This window comes from Prionailurus viverrinus, chromosome F1 (assembly GCF_022837055.1).
Source record: "Prionailurus viverrinus isolate Anna chromosome F1, UM_Priviv_1.0, whole genome shotgun sequence".
Classification (NCBI taxonomy): Eukaryota; Metazoa; Chordata; class Mammalia; order Carnivora; family Felidae; genus Prionailurus; species Prionailurus viverrinus.
The window spans coordinates 60,551,942-60,568,358 of record NC_062577.1 but is presented as its reverse complement, the minus strand read 5'-3'; the positions used below and the strand labels follow the sequence as shown (position 1 = coordinate 60,568,358).

Here is a 16,417-nt window from a genome sequence, read left to right as displayed (position 1 = left end):
CTACTTATTTTTGTAGACCGATAACCAATCATGAAAATCAAGTTAGCTAAGCACCCAGTTCGGGACGCTGCAAAGTGCTTGAGAGCAGACCCTTGAATTTCATTCCGGCTGCACCTGTCCCTGGCTATGTGATTTGGGGGCAAGTTCATAACCTCTCCGGGCCTTTGTTTCCGCTTTGGAAGAAACTAGAAAGAACGGCAGAGCAATAAGTCAGACAGTTGTTGTGACAATTAGGTGAGCAGATACACGAAAAATGCCTAGTCTGGTGTTTGGCCCGTAGTAAACACCAGATCCGCATTCGCTATTATTATTCTAACATAGATACGGAAAGATCGGAAAGGCAAGAAGAGAAAATTTTCTGGAAAAGAGGAGTAATGACAGGTGAGTGGCTTTGCAGACATGAAAGCATAAAGCTCTAATAGTAAAACTGCTGATGTAGGACTGCTTCCCTGACGGGGGGTCAGAATGGAAAGTTCAGACATAGACCCAGAAACACACGCTAACACAGGGCACCGTGGAAATAGAAGCCCTCCAGAAAAAAATATAGAAATCAAGTTTAAAAATCCACATGCCTTTGACCCCCAGCTTCCCCTCTCCGAATTTATCGTAAGGGTAAACCCATACATGCGTATGTGAAGTTACATAAGCAAAGAACTGGAAACAGCATGCGGGGGGTTTTCAAATAAATTATGGTACAAATAGCAGAATACTGCACAGTCATTAAAAAGAATGAGTCTGCTCTTGGGACTCCTGGGTAGCTCAGTTGGTTAAGCGTCTGACTTCAGCTCAGGTCATGATCTCACGGCTGATGAGTTGGAGCCCCACATCGGGCTCTGTGCTGGCAGCTCAGAGGCTGGAGCCTGCTTCGGATTCTGTGTCTCCGTCCCTGCCCCTCCCCGAGTTGCACTCTGTCTCTCTCTCTCTCTCTCTCTCTCTCAAAAATAAACATACGTTAAAAAAAAAAAAACAACTTTAGAAAGAATGAGTCTGCTCTCTATGAAATGATACAAAGTCTGTCCAAGATACCTTGTTGAGTTTTTCTTTTAAAAGAAATTTTTTAACGTTTATTTATTATTGAGAGACAGACACAGGACATGAGCAGGGGAAGGGTAGAGAGAGGGGGAAACACAGAATGCACATGCACATGCTCTCTCTTTCTCAAAATAAGTAAATAAACTTTAAAAAAAAGGATACAGTGTATTACCTGTATCATACAAAACACGTATTAATTGACTGTTACTGATAAGGCTATTAACAGCAGGCCATTAAGTGTTTGGGGAGGCCAGAGTTACACACGGATGGATCTTTGACTGCATGGGGTGGTCTGAGCCCCTAATCCCCACGTTGTTCAAGGGTAAACTGTGCTGCGCTCTAAGTGCATATTACTTATTAGCTGGTTTGCAGCTCAGACTCTGAAATACATGACCCAGCCCATCTCTGCAGTGTGGGAAGTAGCCAGGGGATCCCTCAAGTCCCATAGGTCTGAGTTAAAGGATTAATCAGGGCTCCCTCTGATCACAGTGTTTGCAGCATGCAGCTGAGCCTCCTTTGAGTAATATTAGTGTGTGGGATGGCACAGATCTGGGATGGGAAACATTTCTTCCTCAAGGAAAGCTGCTTACCGCCCAGCCCCATAGTCACTTCCTTTTTACGGCCCCCGCTTGCTTGCTTACGGCCTGCAAACCACTAGGATACACGTTTCTTCTTTCCATAAGTGCTTCCCCCGGAAGCATTTATCTGCCGCGTTAGGATTTGTCTCTGTTAACGGAGCACCTTGCGGCACCGGACTAGAACTCTTGATCGGTAGCTGTTTGTGTGTATTTTTGTTTTGTTGATAGGAGTCTCCCATGCGGGGGACTTGTCATTTAACGCACAGTTTGTCTTTCCACCGGAGCCACCTCGCCTCTCCCATGCCCTCCCTGCCTGCCTTTCTTGCCTCCCTCATTCTTCCCACTGTTCCCGACCCTCGGGGAGATGTATCTTGTGTAACTTTTGGCAGCAGCTGCCGTAGGCCGGGTCCCCGGGGCTCAGAGCCAGGTGGGGCCGCTGCTCCTGTTCCGCTGGCCCGCCTCTGCCTGGTGCGGTTTCTTTGACTCCTGCAGAGGGTTTCCTGGGAGAGCTCCCGTTCCCTTGGAGGCGTCATCCTCCCACGGCAGCAATCCAGTGCGGGGAAGGGCTTGGAACCCTTAGGAGGAATAGAGCTTCTTAAAAAGAACACTCGTCATCTAGACAGCGAGCAACGGGCTGGGGTACCTGTTACACCTGCATCTCCTGGGCCTCCTGCTCCATCAGGACCCCCGAGCACGCTGCTCACCTCACCCCTCTGCTCTCCCACCTCACCCACCCCTTCGTCCCTGGCAACCACTGCCTGATCCTTTGTTTCTCCTGGGTTTTAGTTTCCTCCTTCCTTCAACAGATGTTTATCTAGTTCCCCTGATGTGCCAGGCTTGATTCTGGGTAGGCTGTGAACAAAAAAAAGGGTCCCTGATGGCAAGGAGCTCGCTTTCAAAGTTGGGGGGGGCGGGGGAGGTGGTGCAAGCACGTGACAGATAAACGAGATCATCTGAGAGCATGTAAATGCAGGGAAGCGGGGTGGGGGGCTTTGCAGGTGGAAGCAGCCGGCCAGTTGGGAAGCAGGGTGGCACTGGTTTTAAGCACCAGGCCTGGAGCCAGACTGGCAGGCTTTGAGCCCCAGCTGCAGCCTTACCAGCTCGGTGTCTCAGTTTATCTGTCACTGCCTGCCTCTTAGGACGGTTGTAAGGACAAATGATTTATACAGGTAAAACCCTTAAATCGTACCTGGAATGTACTAAGTGCTATTTTTTTTAAATGTTCATTTATTTTGAGAGAGAGGGAAGGAGAGGCAGGGAGAGAGAGAGAAAGGGAGAAAATCCCAAGCAGGCTCTGCAGTGGTAGCTTGGAGCCCTGCACAGGGCTCGATCTCCCGTGAGATCATGACCTGAGCCGAAACCAAGAGCCAGGCACCTAACCAACTGAGCTACCCAGGTGCCCTAGTAAGTGCTATTTGATTTTAAGCTATTACTACTGCAGTTTTGAGGCCAAAAAAAGAAAAAGAAAAAAAGTGGGCATTTCCAGCACTTTGTGCCCGAGCTGATAACCCCTTGTTCTTTTTTTAAACCGTTTTATTACGGTATAATTGACATGTGAAAAGTTCTGCATTGATTCAGCAGCACCTATCCATTTAGCCCCTGCAACCGCCTTCCAGAGTTACGCTTCTGGGGTCACCCGGCTCTGCCAGGCTGCTTGTCCCCAGCTTGTGCCTTGTGGCCAGTGTCCCCCAGTCCAGGATTACCCTTCACCTGCCTCTTCCTGAGCCCAAGCCACCACTTCTGCCCCTCCTGGGGGGGGGGGGGGTCACCTGAGTCTTTTGCTATGTTGACTTCCTCCCCACTGCACACAGACAAGATCAAGCCTTTCTCCATAACAAAACCAAATCCAGTCTTCCTTGCCCCTGCATCGCCCCCCCGAGCCTTGCCCCTGCATCACCGCCCCCGCCCCCCAGCCTTATCTCTTTCCTTTCCTTCAGAGCTCAGCTCTTTGCCAGACTTATCTGCACTCTCGTGTCTTCTTCCTAGTCCCCCACCCTCGCTGTTACTCCTTCAATCTCCAGTTGGTTGCCTTGCCTGCTGGCCTTTCCGGGGACCCCGGTCAAGGTCACTGAAGGGCCCCCAGCTAGCAAACTGAACCAGCCTCTCTGTGCAGGGTTCATCACGGGGAACAGAGCACTAGCCTACCCTGCTTCTGGGGCACCACCCCATATACACGCACACACAACCTTTCTTTATCTGCGACTTGCTTTCCAACATCCTTTGTGCTTCTCCTGGTTCCTGGCGCCCTTTTCTGACTTCACTGGTTTCAACTGATGTTTATTTCCAGGCCAGGCCGTTCTCCTGAACTCTCCACTTACGTACCCAATAGCTGAGGGGTATCTCCACTTGGCTGTCACAGACCTTGTGATTCCAGCAGGTTTAAAACTCAGTGCATCCTCTTATCCACAGCCCTGCTCCTCCTGAATTTTCCCTATAGGACGCCAGCCCCTACCGGATCACCTAAATCAGAAATTTCAAAACGTCCTTGCATATTCCTCTCTCCTTCCCTCCTTCCTCCCACCTCCCACTCTCTCTCTCTCTCTGCCACCAGTTTTTCCCCACATCCTGTGATTTCTGCCCCCCCTGAAAAATCTTTGACATCTGTTCCCCTCTTGTCTGCTACGGCTAGCATAAGCCCTCCTGTTTCTCACCCGGGGTATTGCTTTTCATCTTGTCCCTTCTAGATCCGTCCTCCACATCATCTCTAGGGTGAAACTCGAAAGAACGAAATCCTTTGGTATTACTCACCTGCTTCCAGTCCTTCGAGATGAGATCCGCAGTCTTCCTGGTTGGGCCCCTCCCTACAGAGCCATTTGCAGTGAATAGCGCCTGTATCTTTGCCCCTGCCTCCCCATCCCGTGCCTGCTTCCTCACCTGCCTTAGCTGGCACTTCTCCAGGTGGTGTTGTGCCCTCTGGACAGGCTGCTCTAACCCCTGCCTGAGTTAGCTGTCCGTCCTCTGTTGCCCTGCACCCCGGATCAGAGGGGACACGGCCCCCTGCTGTATCCGTGCTGTGTGTCTGTCTCCTCCTTCAGGCTGGGGAAGCCTGGAAAACACAGCTTTGGCTTATTTATTCTTATGCCCGGTAGATTTCTGTCACATACGGGTGCTTAATGAATGCTCATTGAACAAATGAAATCAGCATATGTCCTGCGGCTTCTAGTTACAATTCACTGCATCGAGTAGACGTGGTTTAAATAAGCAATTCAGAAAGTGGCACTCCTCCCCACTTCCAGGTCCAGTCCTCTCACCCTTGCGCAGGTGGGAATCCACACAGCCCAATCTCCTGTCTCCCAATTTGCTAGAAGGTTTCGTTTTTTGTTTTGTTTTGTTTTTAAATATCATTTCTTGTCCTTTCAGCTTCTGGGTCCCAGGAAAGTGGCAAATACCAGATCTCCCTCTTGTCTGTTAGGACCTGAGGAAGATCGTTAGCTGTGGGTCCACCCTCTAGACCTTGCCTTGCCCGATGTGCTAACAGGTCCACCCTCTAGATCTTGCCCTACCCGATGTGCTAACAGGCACGGCGTTCCGTCCACCCCAGCTTACCCTCCCGGTGCTTACAGATCAGTTACTGGACTGACCTCCGCCCATCAGCCACAGTCAGCGATCGTGAAAACCAGCTGTTTTCTCAGCCAAGAGGGAGAATTGGGCGTGAAGGGTGGGTGGAGACGTCAGGGAGCCAGTGGCCTCTCTAGACATGACAGTCCTGAAGGTGAAGTGCCGGGAAGGGAGGACCCTGGCCTCGGTGGTGCCCTTCCCTTCCCTCCCTCTCTGTCATCCCCGCAGGCCGCCAGCTCACTGGAGCCGAGAGGGCCTCCACGGCCACCGCAGAGGAGACGGACATCGATGCAGTAGAGACCCCGCTCCAGGGGAACGATGTCCTGGAATTCAGCCGAGGTGTGACCGACCTTGACGCCGTAGGGAAGGAAGGAGGTTCCCACGCAGACCCCAAGGTAGGCAGGACGTGACCCGTCACACCGTCTGCACGCATGCTGCCTCCTGGAGCACAATGTGCTGCGGCCTGGACCACCGTCAGAGTCCCCTCCTGTACCCGCTGGGTTAGCTTCCGCGTGCGGTGCATACGACCAAGCGGAGCAGCTTTCGTCTCCTCTGCGGGGGCCCGGCTCCTGCAGATGGGCCCGGTGGGCCGGCGCTCGACCCTGCTGTGTGTCAGGACACCACAGAGTTACCCTTGACGTGCGCCACCCTCCAGGGTCCCCTCTGTCCTGAGTCCCCTTCTCCCCGGAAGCCCTGCCCTCAGTGGCTCCTCATGGCAGCCTGATACCTGTGCAGACTAAGCCTCGAGCACCAGGACCGATCCCTTGGGGCTTAGCTGCTGGAGCGGAGTTCGTCCAGGCTCCCTCTGCCTGCGGCCAGCGACTGTGCACTTTGGTGCTGCCTCCTGCTGATGCCACAGAGGCTGGCAGTGCGCCCTTTGGGGGCCGGAAACTGCGAGACCACCTGAGGCATCATCAACTCCAACCTCACATCCTACAGCTGAGATGGCGGGACTCCCGAGAGGATCCCGATAGAATCCAGACCGAGAGGGGCGTCTGGGTGGCTCAGTCGGTTGACTGTCCGACTCTTGGTTTCGGCTCAGGTCATGATCTCGTGGTTCATGAGTTCGAGCCCCACATCGGGGGAGAGATTGTCTCTCTCCCTCTCTCTCTGCCCCTCCTCTTCTCTGTCTCTCAAACTTAAAAAAAAGAATTTTTTTTACAAAAGAATCCAGACTGAGAAAGTGATAACTTGAGAGCACATTCCAACCCGAAGACACAGCAGAAAACCCGGAAGGACAATGCTAAGAGAGGGGGCTCCCCCTAGATTCCCCGTGTCACGGCCGCCTCTCCTTCCTGCCGTGTGTCGGCCTTTTCCGGTGCAGGCTGTGGGGCAGCTCATCAGGAGGAGGGAGAAACCTGTCTGGTCTGGAGGGTGGGATGGTCCCAAGTCATCACCTGATGCTTTCTTGGTGACATTTGTTCCCTGCAAGCGGCAAGAGCTGTCACTGGGTGCCTTTCTCCTGCACGTCTGCAGAGGGACCAGCAGCAGACCTCCCGGAAACGAAATGGCTCTCCCTGCAGTTAGTTGATTTATGGATCCCATAAGCCATCTTCGTGACAGTTCCCACCTGCCCAGAGGGAGACAGGAGGGAGGGCACAAAGACGCCGTTCAGCCTGGCCCTCCCCGCGAGGCACACCCTGCTGGACTAGCCTCCCTCAAGCCTCGGGGCCCCGGGGGCAGCCCTGGAGGAGGGAACCCCGAGGACCCATCGGAGTGAAGGTGGAACTGCCCCCTTCCGGGTCTCATAGTAGGGTGGTGGGTGGCCAGAGATGGGCGCCCCAAAGTCCGGGTGTGGTATCGCTGGATATGGTGCGAGAGGCAGGTGCCCACCGTCTGCCTCCATCGCAGGGGGTCAGTCACTGAGGGTCCAGGCAGGGTGTCCTGGCAGGTGGCCCCGGCCGCCACACCACCTCTTCCCGGGAACCTGTCCACACGGCTGCTGGGGACGCCGCATCTCCCTCCACCCGTGCCCGGGCCGTCTGTGTAAGAGCGGTCACTGCCCTGTGCTCTCTTCTCTCTCCAGGCTTCTCCCCACCCCCAGGAGCCCGTGCTGGCAGCCTCGCCCAGGATGCTCCTCCCCTCCTGCCCCTCGCAGCCCCCAGGCCTGGGCCCGGGGACGCCGCTGTCCTCCCACCACCAGATGCAGCTCCTCCAGCAGCTCCTCCAGCAGCAGCAGCAGCAGACGCAAGTGGCTGTGGCCCAGGTCCTCCTCCGCCTCCTCCCTCCCCCTCAGGCTCCACTCTCATGGGCTTGACGCGCCTTCCCTGGCGGGGGGCGAGGGGCAGGTGTACAGCCTAGGGAGCCGTAAGGGATCGCTCACGCTGTTGGGTCATTGCTTGTTGGGGAAGGGGGGCGAGGGGGATGCGGTTGGGCTAGGAGGGAACGTTCTGGTTTCCCGCGTACCCCCCTTCCCCCCCGCTCTGAGCTGGGCTTGGCTGGCTTGGCTGGACGTTGTTGGATAAGGACCTGAGCTCACCAAGGAAGGAGGTGCACACAGAGCCCCCCTCCCCTTCCTGCCTCATTTTCCTGGTGTTCGGGTGGGAAGGGACGCCTTTGGAGTCAGGACAGCTGTGACCTTGTGCAACCAGTCTTAAAAGAGCTTCAAGGACGAATTTGCACCAAACACCCTTGCAGAGCCTCCCATCCCGCCCCCTACTGGCATCCTAACTGCCTTGTCCATTCAAATCCCCACACATCCGTCAGTGCCCTGCTTCTTCCCGGCAGGATTTGATCTTGTACTGGCCTTGGAATTCATCCCAATGGGATCTAACTTACAGGATGTTAGGTGCTGTATGTGAGCTACGTGAGAATTGGCTTCGATCTCAGGAGCGAAGTGCTGTTTGGGCCCCAAAGGCTTGTCAGGCCATGGCCTTGCAGAGGACCAAGCTGGTTTCCCTTGCTGCTTCCGGCAAGGATTCCTTCTGCTTCCTTTCCACAGAGGGGATTCTATCCACATCTGGAGGGGATTCTAATCCACATCTGCTTTGGGACTTGTGAGTCTGACTTTCATAGGCTCATACCATTCATAGGCTGAATTCTGAGACTGAGGGATGGGTCAGGCTCTTGGGTGGGGTGGGGAGGGGGTTGTGGATAAGGGCAATGAGGAGGGTGGGGCCTCCCGAGCAGGGGAGTGGTGTGCGGTCTGGCCAGGCAGCTCCACGCGCTGGCGTTCTCGATCTGTGTGACTAGGCTGACCTCTGAGGCTTTCTGCGTTCTAGAACGTCAGGGAGCAGACTTCTCTGGGGAGCACTCCCTGATCCCTGTTGTTTCTCCTGCTTATCCTTCTCACGACCCTTGGGGTGGAGGGGTGGCCCAGTCACAGCTGTGCTCTCCCATATGCACACCTTGAGAAAGCACCGGCCGCCTCACCAGAGCGGGATCTGCGACGACTTAGTTCTTGAAAAGACTTAGTTCTCTTAACAGAGTCTCACAAGGACGGGTCCTGAGATGTAAGCCTCTCGGAGGACTTGTGCAGCCAGGTGGGAGAGAGTAGAATCAGTGTGCCATGGCTCCTAGGTGATTGGAGCCTTTAAAAAATTCTGACGGTGAAACAAAAGGATGTGTGCTAATGGTAGGAGCATTTGCAGGTGTTTCCAGAACAGCAAGAAAAAGAAGGCAATGTCATTAATGGCTTCTTATACTTGGGGGGGGAGGGGGTGGGGAATCATTACTCTTTGTCAAATAACAGAATTCATCTCGTCTCCTTAATGGCGGTGTGGCAGTCCCTAGCGTCCCCTCCTCCCCGTTGTGACAGGATCACAAAGCCTCAGTGCTCCAGCACAGGGCCATTCCACGACTCACATCATTTCCGGAAGTTTCCCCTTGAATACAAATCCATTCTCCAACCCATAATACTTTTCTCTTGCAGCGTATCAATTGCCGAGTAATTATTATTTATCTAAGAAAGGGCTTGATGCATATTCATGATAGATATTACCAGCGAGTCATTTGAATTTGAAGTCACTGCTAAACGCTAAAGGGAAACTAGACACAAGCGTACAATCTACACAACAAGAAGATTGTTGTGTCGGTCTGGGGAAGCATTCAGTCTGCAAAGCCACAAGACCTGTAACTGATCGTGGCTTTGCCACAAGCAGCATGAAACCCTAAAAGTGGTTTTCCGGTAGGGAATCAGGCATCTGCCTCAGTGGGGCAGCACTGCCCTGTTTTAATGGTCTCTCTCCTAGAAGACAGTGGATCTCAGGGAAGGGAAGAGTGTGGTGCTTGGGTTTACTTCATTGCCACTCCCACGGGCTCTGAGTCACAGTCTGTGGATTGTGGCTGGCGGTGTCCTGCCTGACCCTTGGTTCCCGCAGTGACGTGGCTGATTGGCCAGCATCGTGCATCGGTCCTGGCGAGGTGACGGGTAGGGCCGGAGACTTGCGGCGTCTTCAGCCGGACGGGGAACTTGAGGTCAGAGATAGCTTCTTGAACATACATCTCTCCCCCTCTGCTGCCTGGGAACGCAGAAGAGGTGGGGTGTCGCAGCCGGGGCTTTCAGATCCTGTGTCCTCCAGCCGACTGGGCCCTAAACCCTCCTTCTGTTACAAGTTCTTCTGCACGTTCCTTTCTCCCATTCTAGAAAGAATGGGCTTGGTATTAGTTTCCATGTCTTTGGGTGAAAACTATTGTATAGGAGATAGAAGTGGATCAGTAGGCCTTCTTGACATCTTTCATGCATTTAAAATAGGGCAGACCAACGTTAAAAAAAAAATTTTTTAAAAAAAGGGGGGGCGCCTGGGTGGTTCAGTCGGTTAAGCGTCTGACTCTCGATTTCAGCTCAGGTCGTGATCTTAACGGTTAGTGAGTTCAAACCCTGCCTCAGGCTCTGTGCTGACAGCATGGAGCCTGCTTAGGATTCTCCCTCTCCCTCTCCGCCTCTACCCTGCTCTCACTCTCTTTCTCTCTCTCCAAATAAACAAACATTAAAAAAAAAAAAAAACCTGCCACAATCCCCAAAATTCCAGGGGGCAAGAATACCATGACCTCAGCACTTCAGGTAGGAACACAGTTTCTTTCTCTCTGGAAGCATCCAAGTCCTCCTATGTGACTTCTGGGTTGAGCTAAGGGTCCAGGCAGAGTTCCTTGCAAACAGGTTCACTCTTGGGGTCCCTTGTGGCATCCTGTATGCATGCCCCCCTCCCCATGTACTCTTCACAGGCTACTCCGTTCTGCTGTTGTCCTGGGACCGGGCTTGGATCTCCTTAGCAGCGTTCTGATTTGTTCTAAGACCTTAAGATCTGTCCCAGCCTCTCCCTAATTGGTTCAGAGCCTCTCTAGGGGAGCCTGCCCTGGCCTTAGAGGTACAGGGGCAAAGGAGTTGTTCAACCAGCTCTTAAGCGTTTCTAGCTTAGACCTCAGTGTGTGAATAAGCCCCTCTGACCGCTTTCCCCACCCAGCATGAGGCTTGCCTGGCTGCACTAGCTTCCTCTTCTTTCAGCTGGGCCAGAAGTTCAAGGGTGTGAATGAGGGCATAGCCAAGCCCCAAACCAGAGCTGGGACATCGCTGGCACCTGCATGGCCATGAGCTGGGCCCCTAGAGCTCCAGAATCGGCCTGGGCACCTCGGCTGACTGGCAGTAGTTAAGTAGGCCGGAGTCCTCCACACTTTGCCAGCTCCTGGCCTAGCTTGTGAGTGCACTGTCGCTTTCTAAAGATTTCTCCTCTACCCGCTGCCCCTGGTGCTTATCCTGAAACCCGTGATTGGTTACTTCTGCTTCGCGATCGCGTACGCTGTCGATGCAGGAGCCGCACAGAAAACCCTCCACACCCCACCTCCAGGCCCTAGACTGAGCTTTTGTCGCCGTGGCTTCTGCCAGTCCCCAGCACCCCGGGTGCACTGCCCAGTCCCTGCCTTATGCATGCTGAGACAGCGTCACCTGCCTCCGCTGGTGCGTCCGGTGGGGGGTGGGGGGGAGGGCAAATTGCTGTGGTTCTCTCCACGCCATTTCCATGTGCCTGCTCCCTAACTTCAGCCTGGCCCTGCCCCCACTTCTCACGGAGGAGCTGGAGTCCAGGCAAGTAGGCTGGAGAGCGAGTGGGCAGTGGTCTGGTGTCGCTGGGTGGGCTGAGGGAGGGTGTCCGAACTGGAGGGTGCAGGGTTCAACTCCCACGTGGGGCGCCGTGGCGGGAATGCGGAGCGGGACACCGCACCCCAGCCGTGACCTTCCCACGGACTTCGTCTGTGAAGTGGGATAGTCGTTGCCAAAGACCCTGTGGTTCTGGAAAGGAGAGGCTAACCCATACCTTTTCAGAAATTAATACGGCCTGCTTTTGCGAAAGGTGTTGAATTCTCAGAAAGAAAAGCATGCCGAATACAAAGAACTGTCCCATCTGGGAGGCGGGAGGGGGCGGTGTCTGCTCCCCGTTCACGTTCACGGTGGAGGAAGCGAGCACACACAGCTAGAGCAGACTGCCCAGAGCCCAGGCTGAAAATCGTGCTGCCCTGTTTCAGTGCCTCGAGGCCAGACTCGTATGTGCAAAACACAGGGACTATTAAGTGGCCTCAGATTTAAAAGGAGTCCAGGCTGTTTCGTCGCAGCCTGGCCTGGTTTGGGCTCTGCCGTGGCACGGACTGCACGGACAAAGTGATCCTTCTGCCTGATGTCACTTCTGATGGCTGCAGAAGGGCCCGTTGGCGCTGGCTTTAGGGAGCGGTGTGTGCTTTTGCATTCCTGGGGTTTGAAAACACTGGAAATGTTCTGACTCTGCATTTGCAAAGCTAAAATTCTTACTTAATCTGTTCGAGGAGCACTCAGACTCAGGAGCGTTTTCTCCTGGCACTTACTGCCTGAAGGAAGCATTAGATTCAAGGGCCTTTTATGTATTGATGGCACTCCACCAGGGGTACTGGATTACCTGCAAAAAGAAGCTTCCAACATTCCCCCCCCCCACCTCGCTTCTGCAGGAGGGGACTCCTCTTTTGTCCCCAGTCCTCATTCTGTGATGTCAGAATGGGAATCTAGGGATTCTCTTCAGTGAGCCTTTGACACATGGCCCCCAGCGCTGACTGCCATGTTCACCAGGATGTGGGATCCTGGATTGCCTGAGCCTCTGGGGGCCCCCTCGGGTGAGAGTTGGAGGAAGTGAGGTCCAGGTGGAAATGAATTCGCTACAGTTGCATAGGGTGTAACCGCCAGACTGGAGCATTCCAGCTCCCGGTCCAGTGCTCCCAAGTGGCCCGTTGTCCTGGGATGCGAGTCCTCGAGTCCCTGGTGTGTGTGCAGGGAGCCCGCTGTAGATGCCGATTAGCAGCGTCTAGACTTCTCTGCTTTTTCTGTTCATATGCATTGAAAACTTTATCCCACATTTCTGCCTCATGTTTGTTTCAGTCCAAAGGAAATAGAAAAATGGGATAATTAACCCACCTGCACCGTAGATGCCTTTCAACGATACTCTTGATTGGAGTACGTTACCTTACTCACAGATGGGAGGTTAAGCTTGGCCCTTTCTCAGGAGGCACTTCTGGAGCCTTCCCACAGCAGTTGTTCTGTTTCTGAGAATCAGCAAGATTTGGGGGACTCTCAGGGGAAATACCTCCATGTCTCAGTTTCCAAAGAAAATAAAGGCTTAACAGCCACCCCGCCACCTGATACTCTGCTTCAAATATTATTGCCACTTCTTTCCCTGTTCTCCTTGCTCTCTAGATCCTTCCTTAGTTTCCATGAGGCAGCAGATGAGGCTGATTTCTAAACCAAACTGTCACGTCCGTCCTCAGCAGCACCTTATGGAGGACAGATTTACTTTAGACTCCTTACACATCCGCCCCCTGGGGCAAGACAGGCCCAGCCTCGGGAGCCACTAATGGAAAGTGGCAACTAATCTCATTAGCGGCTCCCACATAACCGACTGCAAGGTCAGGTCCTCAAATCTGCCAGGAAGGAAGCAGCTGCTGAATCCAAGAGTGGGAGTCTCCAAGCGTCAGCGGCTGGAAGGGGCAGACGCTGGGCTCGGCAGGTCACTGGGTCCGGTTGGACGGACCACGGAGCCGATACGGTCCTTTGCTCTCCGACAAAATGTGCAACCCTTTGGAGCAAACTGCTCTTTGGAAAAAGCCCGAGCCGTTACTGTCTGAGCAAGAGTCGGCTGGCTCTTCCGACCCCTCTCCTGCCCCCACCTGACTCGCCCCAGTCAGCCTGCCTCAGTGTCTCCACTTTATCCACGTCGTATTTCCTGGTCCAGGAAAACCCTCTTTCCCACAAGCGGCCTTGGTGTGGCCAAAATTCATGAGCTCCGTTTCTTCAGGGACCTTCTGAAACCCTCTGCGAAGGCCCCTTTATCCACCACTTGGTACAGAAATCAAATGGGTGAACATTGTTGTTGGCTTGTGACTCAGTTTCCTCAAGCTGGGCTCCTGTTATGATCATTCCACCTGTTCCCTTGGGTTTTCTCCCCATACCTGGTTACACACCGAGAACAGACCCTCCGGGGCCCCGAGCACACTGTATGTGCCCTCACCAGCTGCTCCACTGTGTATGAGGACAGTGGATGAGGGTCCTCTCTCTCCCACAGTGGGCGGCTCTGTAAACCGTTCACCTCCACCCTGCTGGGCTTGTGGGAGGAGGCCCGGCTGTGAATCAGTCAGCAGGTGTGTGACCCCTACCAGGTATAAGGCACAGTCCAAGGTGCTGTGAGAAATGAAAAGGGGCTGGATGGTCAGGGAAAGAGGCCGGTACCCACAGATGGGAAAGAACAGACTTTATCACGACTGCCTCACTAATGAGGGGACTCTGTAGGCCTTCCGGTTTCCCAGCATGTGTGGGCATGAAGAAGGGGAGAGGAAAGCCCGAGGAGGGGTTTGCTGTGACACCGTTCTTAGCTACTGGCTCAGCGTATCAGTTTCCGTTTTCCTTTCTTAAAGGACACGATGAGCGAAAGGCACCTCCGTCCACGTGGCGGTCACATGTTGTCAAACCTGGTGGGGGCGCAGGGGCTGGGGCTCAGCATTTCCCTTCCTCTTGTGGTTGCTGCCGGGCCCTGAGTGGTATCTGAGTGAGAAGCCACAGCCCTCCCTCGGGAGATGCAAAGAGGCGCACGGGGCCAGTGACCCAGCTTCTTTGGGCTGCTGCTCCGAATGACGAGCCCAGGTGCCCACGTGTCCCCGGAAGGGCTTCTTCCTCGTGAATGGAACATGGCAGGTGTCTCTGGTCCCAGCCGTTCCCCCGGTGACTCTCGTTTGCATTCATCTCTCTCTCTCCTCTCTGTCCTGTCCTCTCCGCCTCTTCTCTCCCTCCCGTCTGCAGGTTCACTTGCTGAAGGACCAGCTGGCTGCTGAGGCCGCCGCGCGGCTGGAGGCCCAGGCCCGAGTGCACCAGCTCCTGCTGCAGAACAAGGACATGCTCCAGCACATCTCCCTGCTGGTCAAGCAGGTGCAGGAGCTGGAGCTGAAGCTATCGGGACAGAGTGCGAGTAAGTGAGGGCCCCGCCCAGCCTCCCCGCCCTCCATGGAGGCTCTGGAAAACCCACAGGCTTTTCTCTGAAGCTCTTGGTGGTGTTTGAGTAGACCCCTGACCCGCCCCGGCGTTCCAGCAGGAAACATAAGGCAGCTCTGTCTGTCCTGTCCACACGCTTTGCGGAATTGCAAAATGGCAGGGCTAGCGAGGGTCTGGGCCCCTTCTCGTCCAGCATCCAGACTTGACCTTGAATGTCCCCAGGAGTCACTGCCACGAATTCATCCAGGCTCCCCCTCCTCGAAAAGGGCTCGGACGCTCGTCCTAAGGCAGCCCATTTCAGTGTATTTCCGTTGAAATCTGCTGAGCACCTATCACGTCCTGCTGTCTGGGGGCTCTGGGGAGGACCTCACACCATACGGGGCTTACGCACCCTGCACTATACATTTCACACCTCTGTAGCATAGAGCAGGCTGGTAGCCGTCGTCTACTTAGTGGATAGGGCAGGAAAGAACCGGCCAGATAGCGTTGCTGGTGAGTGACAGAGTTGCCCGGCACCCGGCCTGAGAAGCCCGGCCGCCTCCAGGCTGGACTGGGAGGAACTAGAAGGCAGCACACATCTCCAGGCCTTCCTTTTGTTAATCCGTGGCCTGTAAGCCTTCTCCAGATGTGTGTAGGCTGAGGGCCAGTGTAGATGCCCTGGCCCTCTTTTGTGCCAGAAACGATGCTAGAGTTTCAGACACGTGATCTCCTGTAATCCTTGTAGTAGTAGATGTTGTTACGCCCATTTTATGGATGAGACAGACTCAAACAGGTTAAGGAGCTGGCTCAAGGTTACAGGACCAGCAAGGTGTGGGTCACACCGAGATTCAAAGCCAGGTGTGACTGCCAAACCAATGCTTTTCCTCTTCGCCCAGTGGTTCCCCCAGACTATCCCATAACTTCTTAAAGAATGAATATTCCCAGGTCCAACCCATGGAGATCACGATCGGGGGGTCTGGGCAGGGCTGGGGCCCTTGTTAAAGCAGCACCAAGGTCTAGATTGGGACCCGCTGCACTTCACCGCCCCAGAAGTCTGGCCCTCTCGATGGGTAGGTACCTCCTTCAGGGTCGCAGGCTGGTGTCCCCCGTGCCCCTCCCGCCCCCCAGCCCGGCGGGCTGCCTCACTGACCCGGCCTCCTGTGCTCTTGTTCCCGCCCCCCCGCCCCCCCCCCCACCTCCAGTGGGCTCCCAGGACAGCTTGCTGGAGATCACCTTCCGCTCCGGAGGCCTGCCGGTGCTCTGCGACCCCACCACCCCGCAGCCGGAGGACCTGCCCTCGCCGCCCCCGGGCGCGGGCCTGGCCGAGCTGGCGCACCCCGCCGGCAGCCCCCTAGGTAGGCGCGATCGCCTGGTGAAACTGGAGTGCTTCCGCTTCCTGCCGCCGCCCGCGGGCCCGCTGCTGGGCGGCCTGGAGCTCCTCCGGTTCCGCGAGTCGGGCATCGCCTCGGAGTACGAGTCCAACACGGACGAGAGCGAGGAGCGCGACTCGTGGTCCCAGGAGGAGCTGCCGCGCCTGCTGAACGTCCTGCAGAGGCAGGAGCTGGGCGACAGCCTGGACGATGAGATCGCCGTGTAGGGCGGCCCGGGGCGCAGGGGCGGGGGGCGGGCCCGGGGGGGTTGTGGGCTGGGCGCACCGCCGAGGATGCCCGCGCGGCGGAGGGCGGTGAGGACCCTGGCGACCGGAGACTTTGGCTCCAGCCGGGGGGCAGGGGCCCCCCGGAGAGCCTGCCGTTTCAGGAAAGGATTAGGATTTTGCTTTGGAAGGTGACACAGGGGAGCACTGGGACTCCCACAGGTCATTCGGCCCCTCTCTCCT

At 55.2% G+C, this 16,417-nt stretch overlaps 1 protein-coding gene across 4 annotated transcripts in view; it reads left to right on the top strand.

Moving 5' to 3' along the window:
• CF1H1orf226 (chromosome F1 C1orf226 homolog) overlaps nucleotides 1-16,417 on the top strand; it is a 286,062-nt gene that overhangs the window by 252,074 nt on the left and 17,571 nt on the right. For all 4 annotated transcript variants that reach the window (XM_047840210.1, XM_047840209.1, XM_047840212.1 and 1 more), the window contains 4 exons: nucleotides 5,397-5,563; nucleotides 7,195-7,374; nucleotides 14,413-14,578; nucleotides 15,783-15,935. In XM_047840210.1, the coding sequence (XP_047696166.1) occupies nucleotides 5,397-5,563; nucleotides 7,195-7,374; nucleotides 14,413-14,578; nucleotides 15,783-15,935 (666 nt within the window). The remainder of the gene's footprint in view (nucleotides 1-5,396; nucleotides 5,564-7,194; nucleotides 7,375-14,412; nucleotides 14,579-15,782; nucleotides 15,936-16,417) is intronic.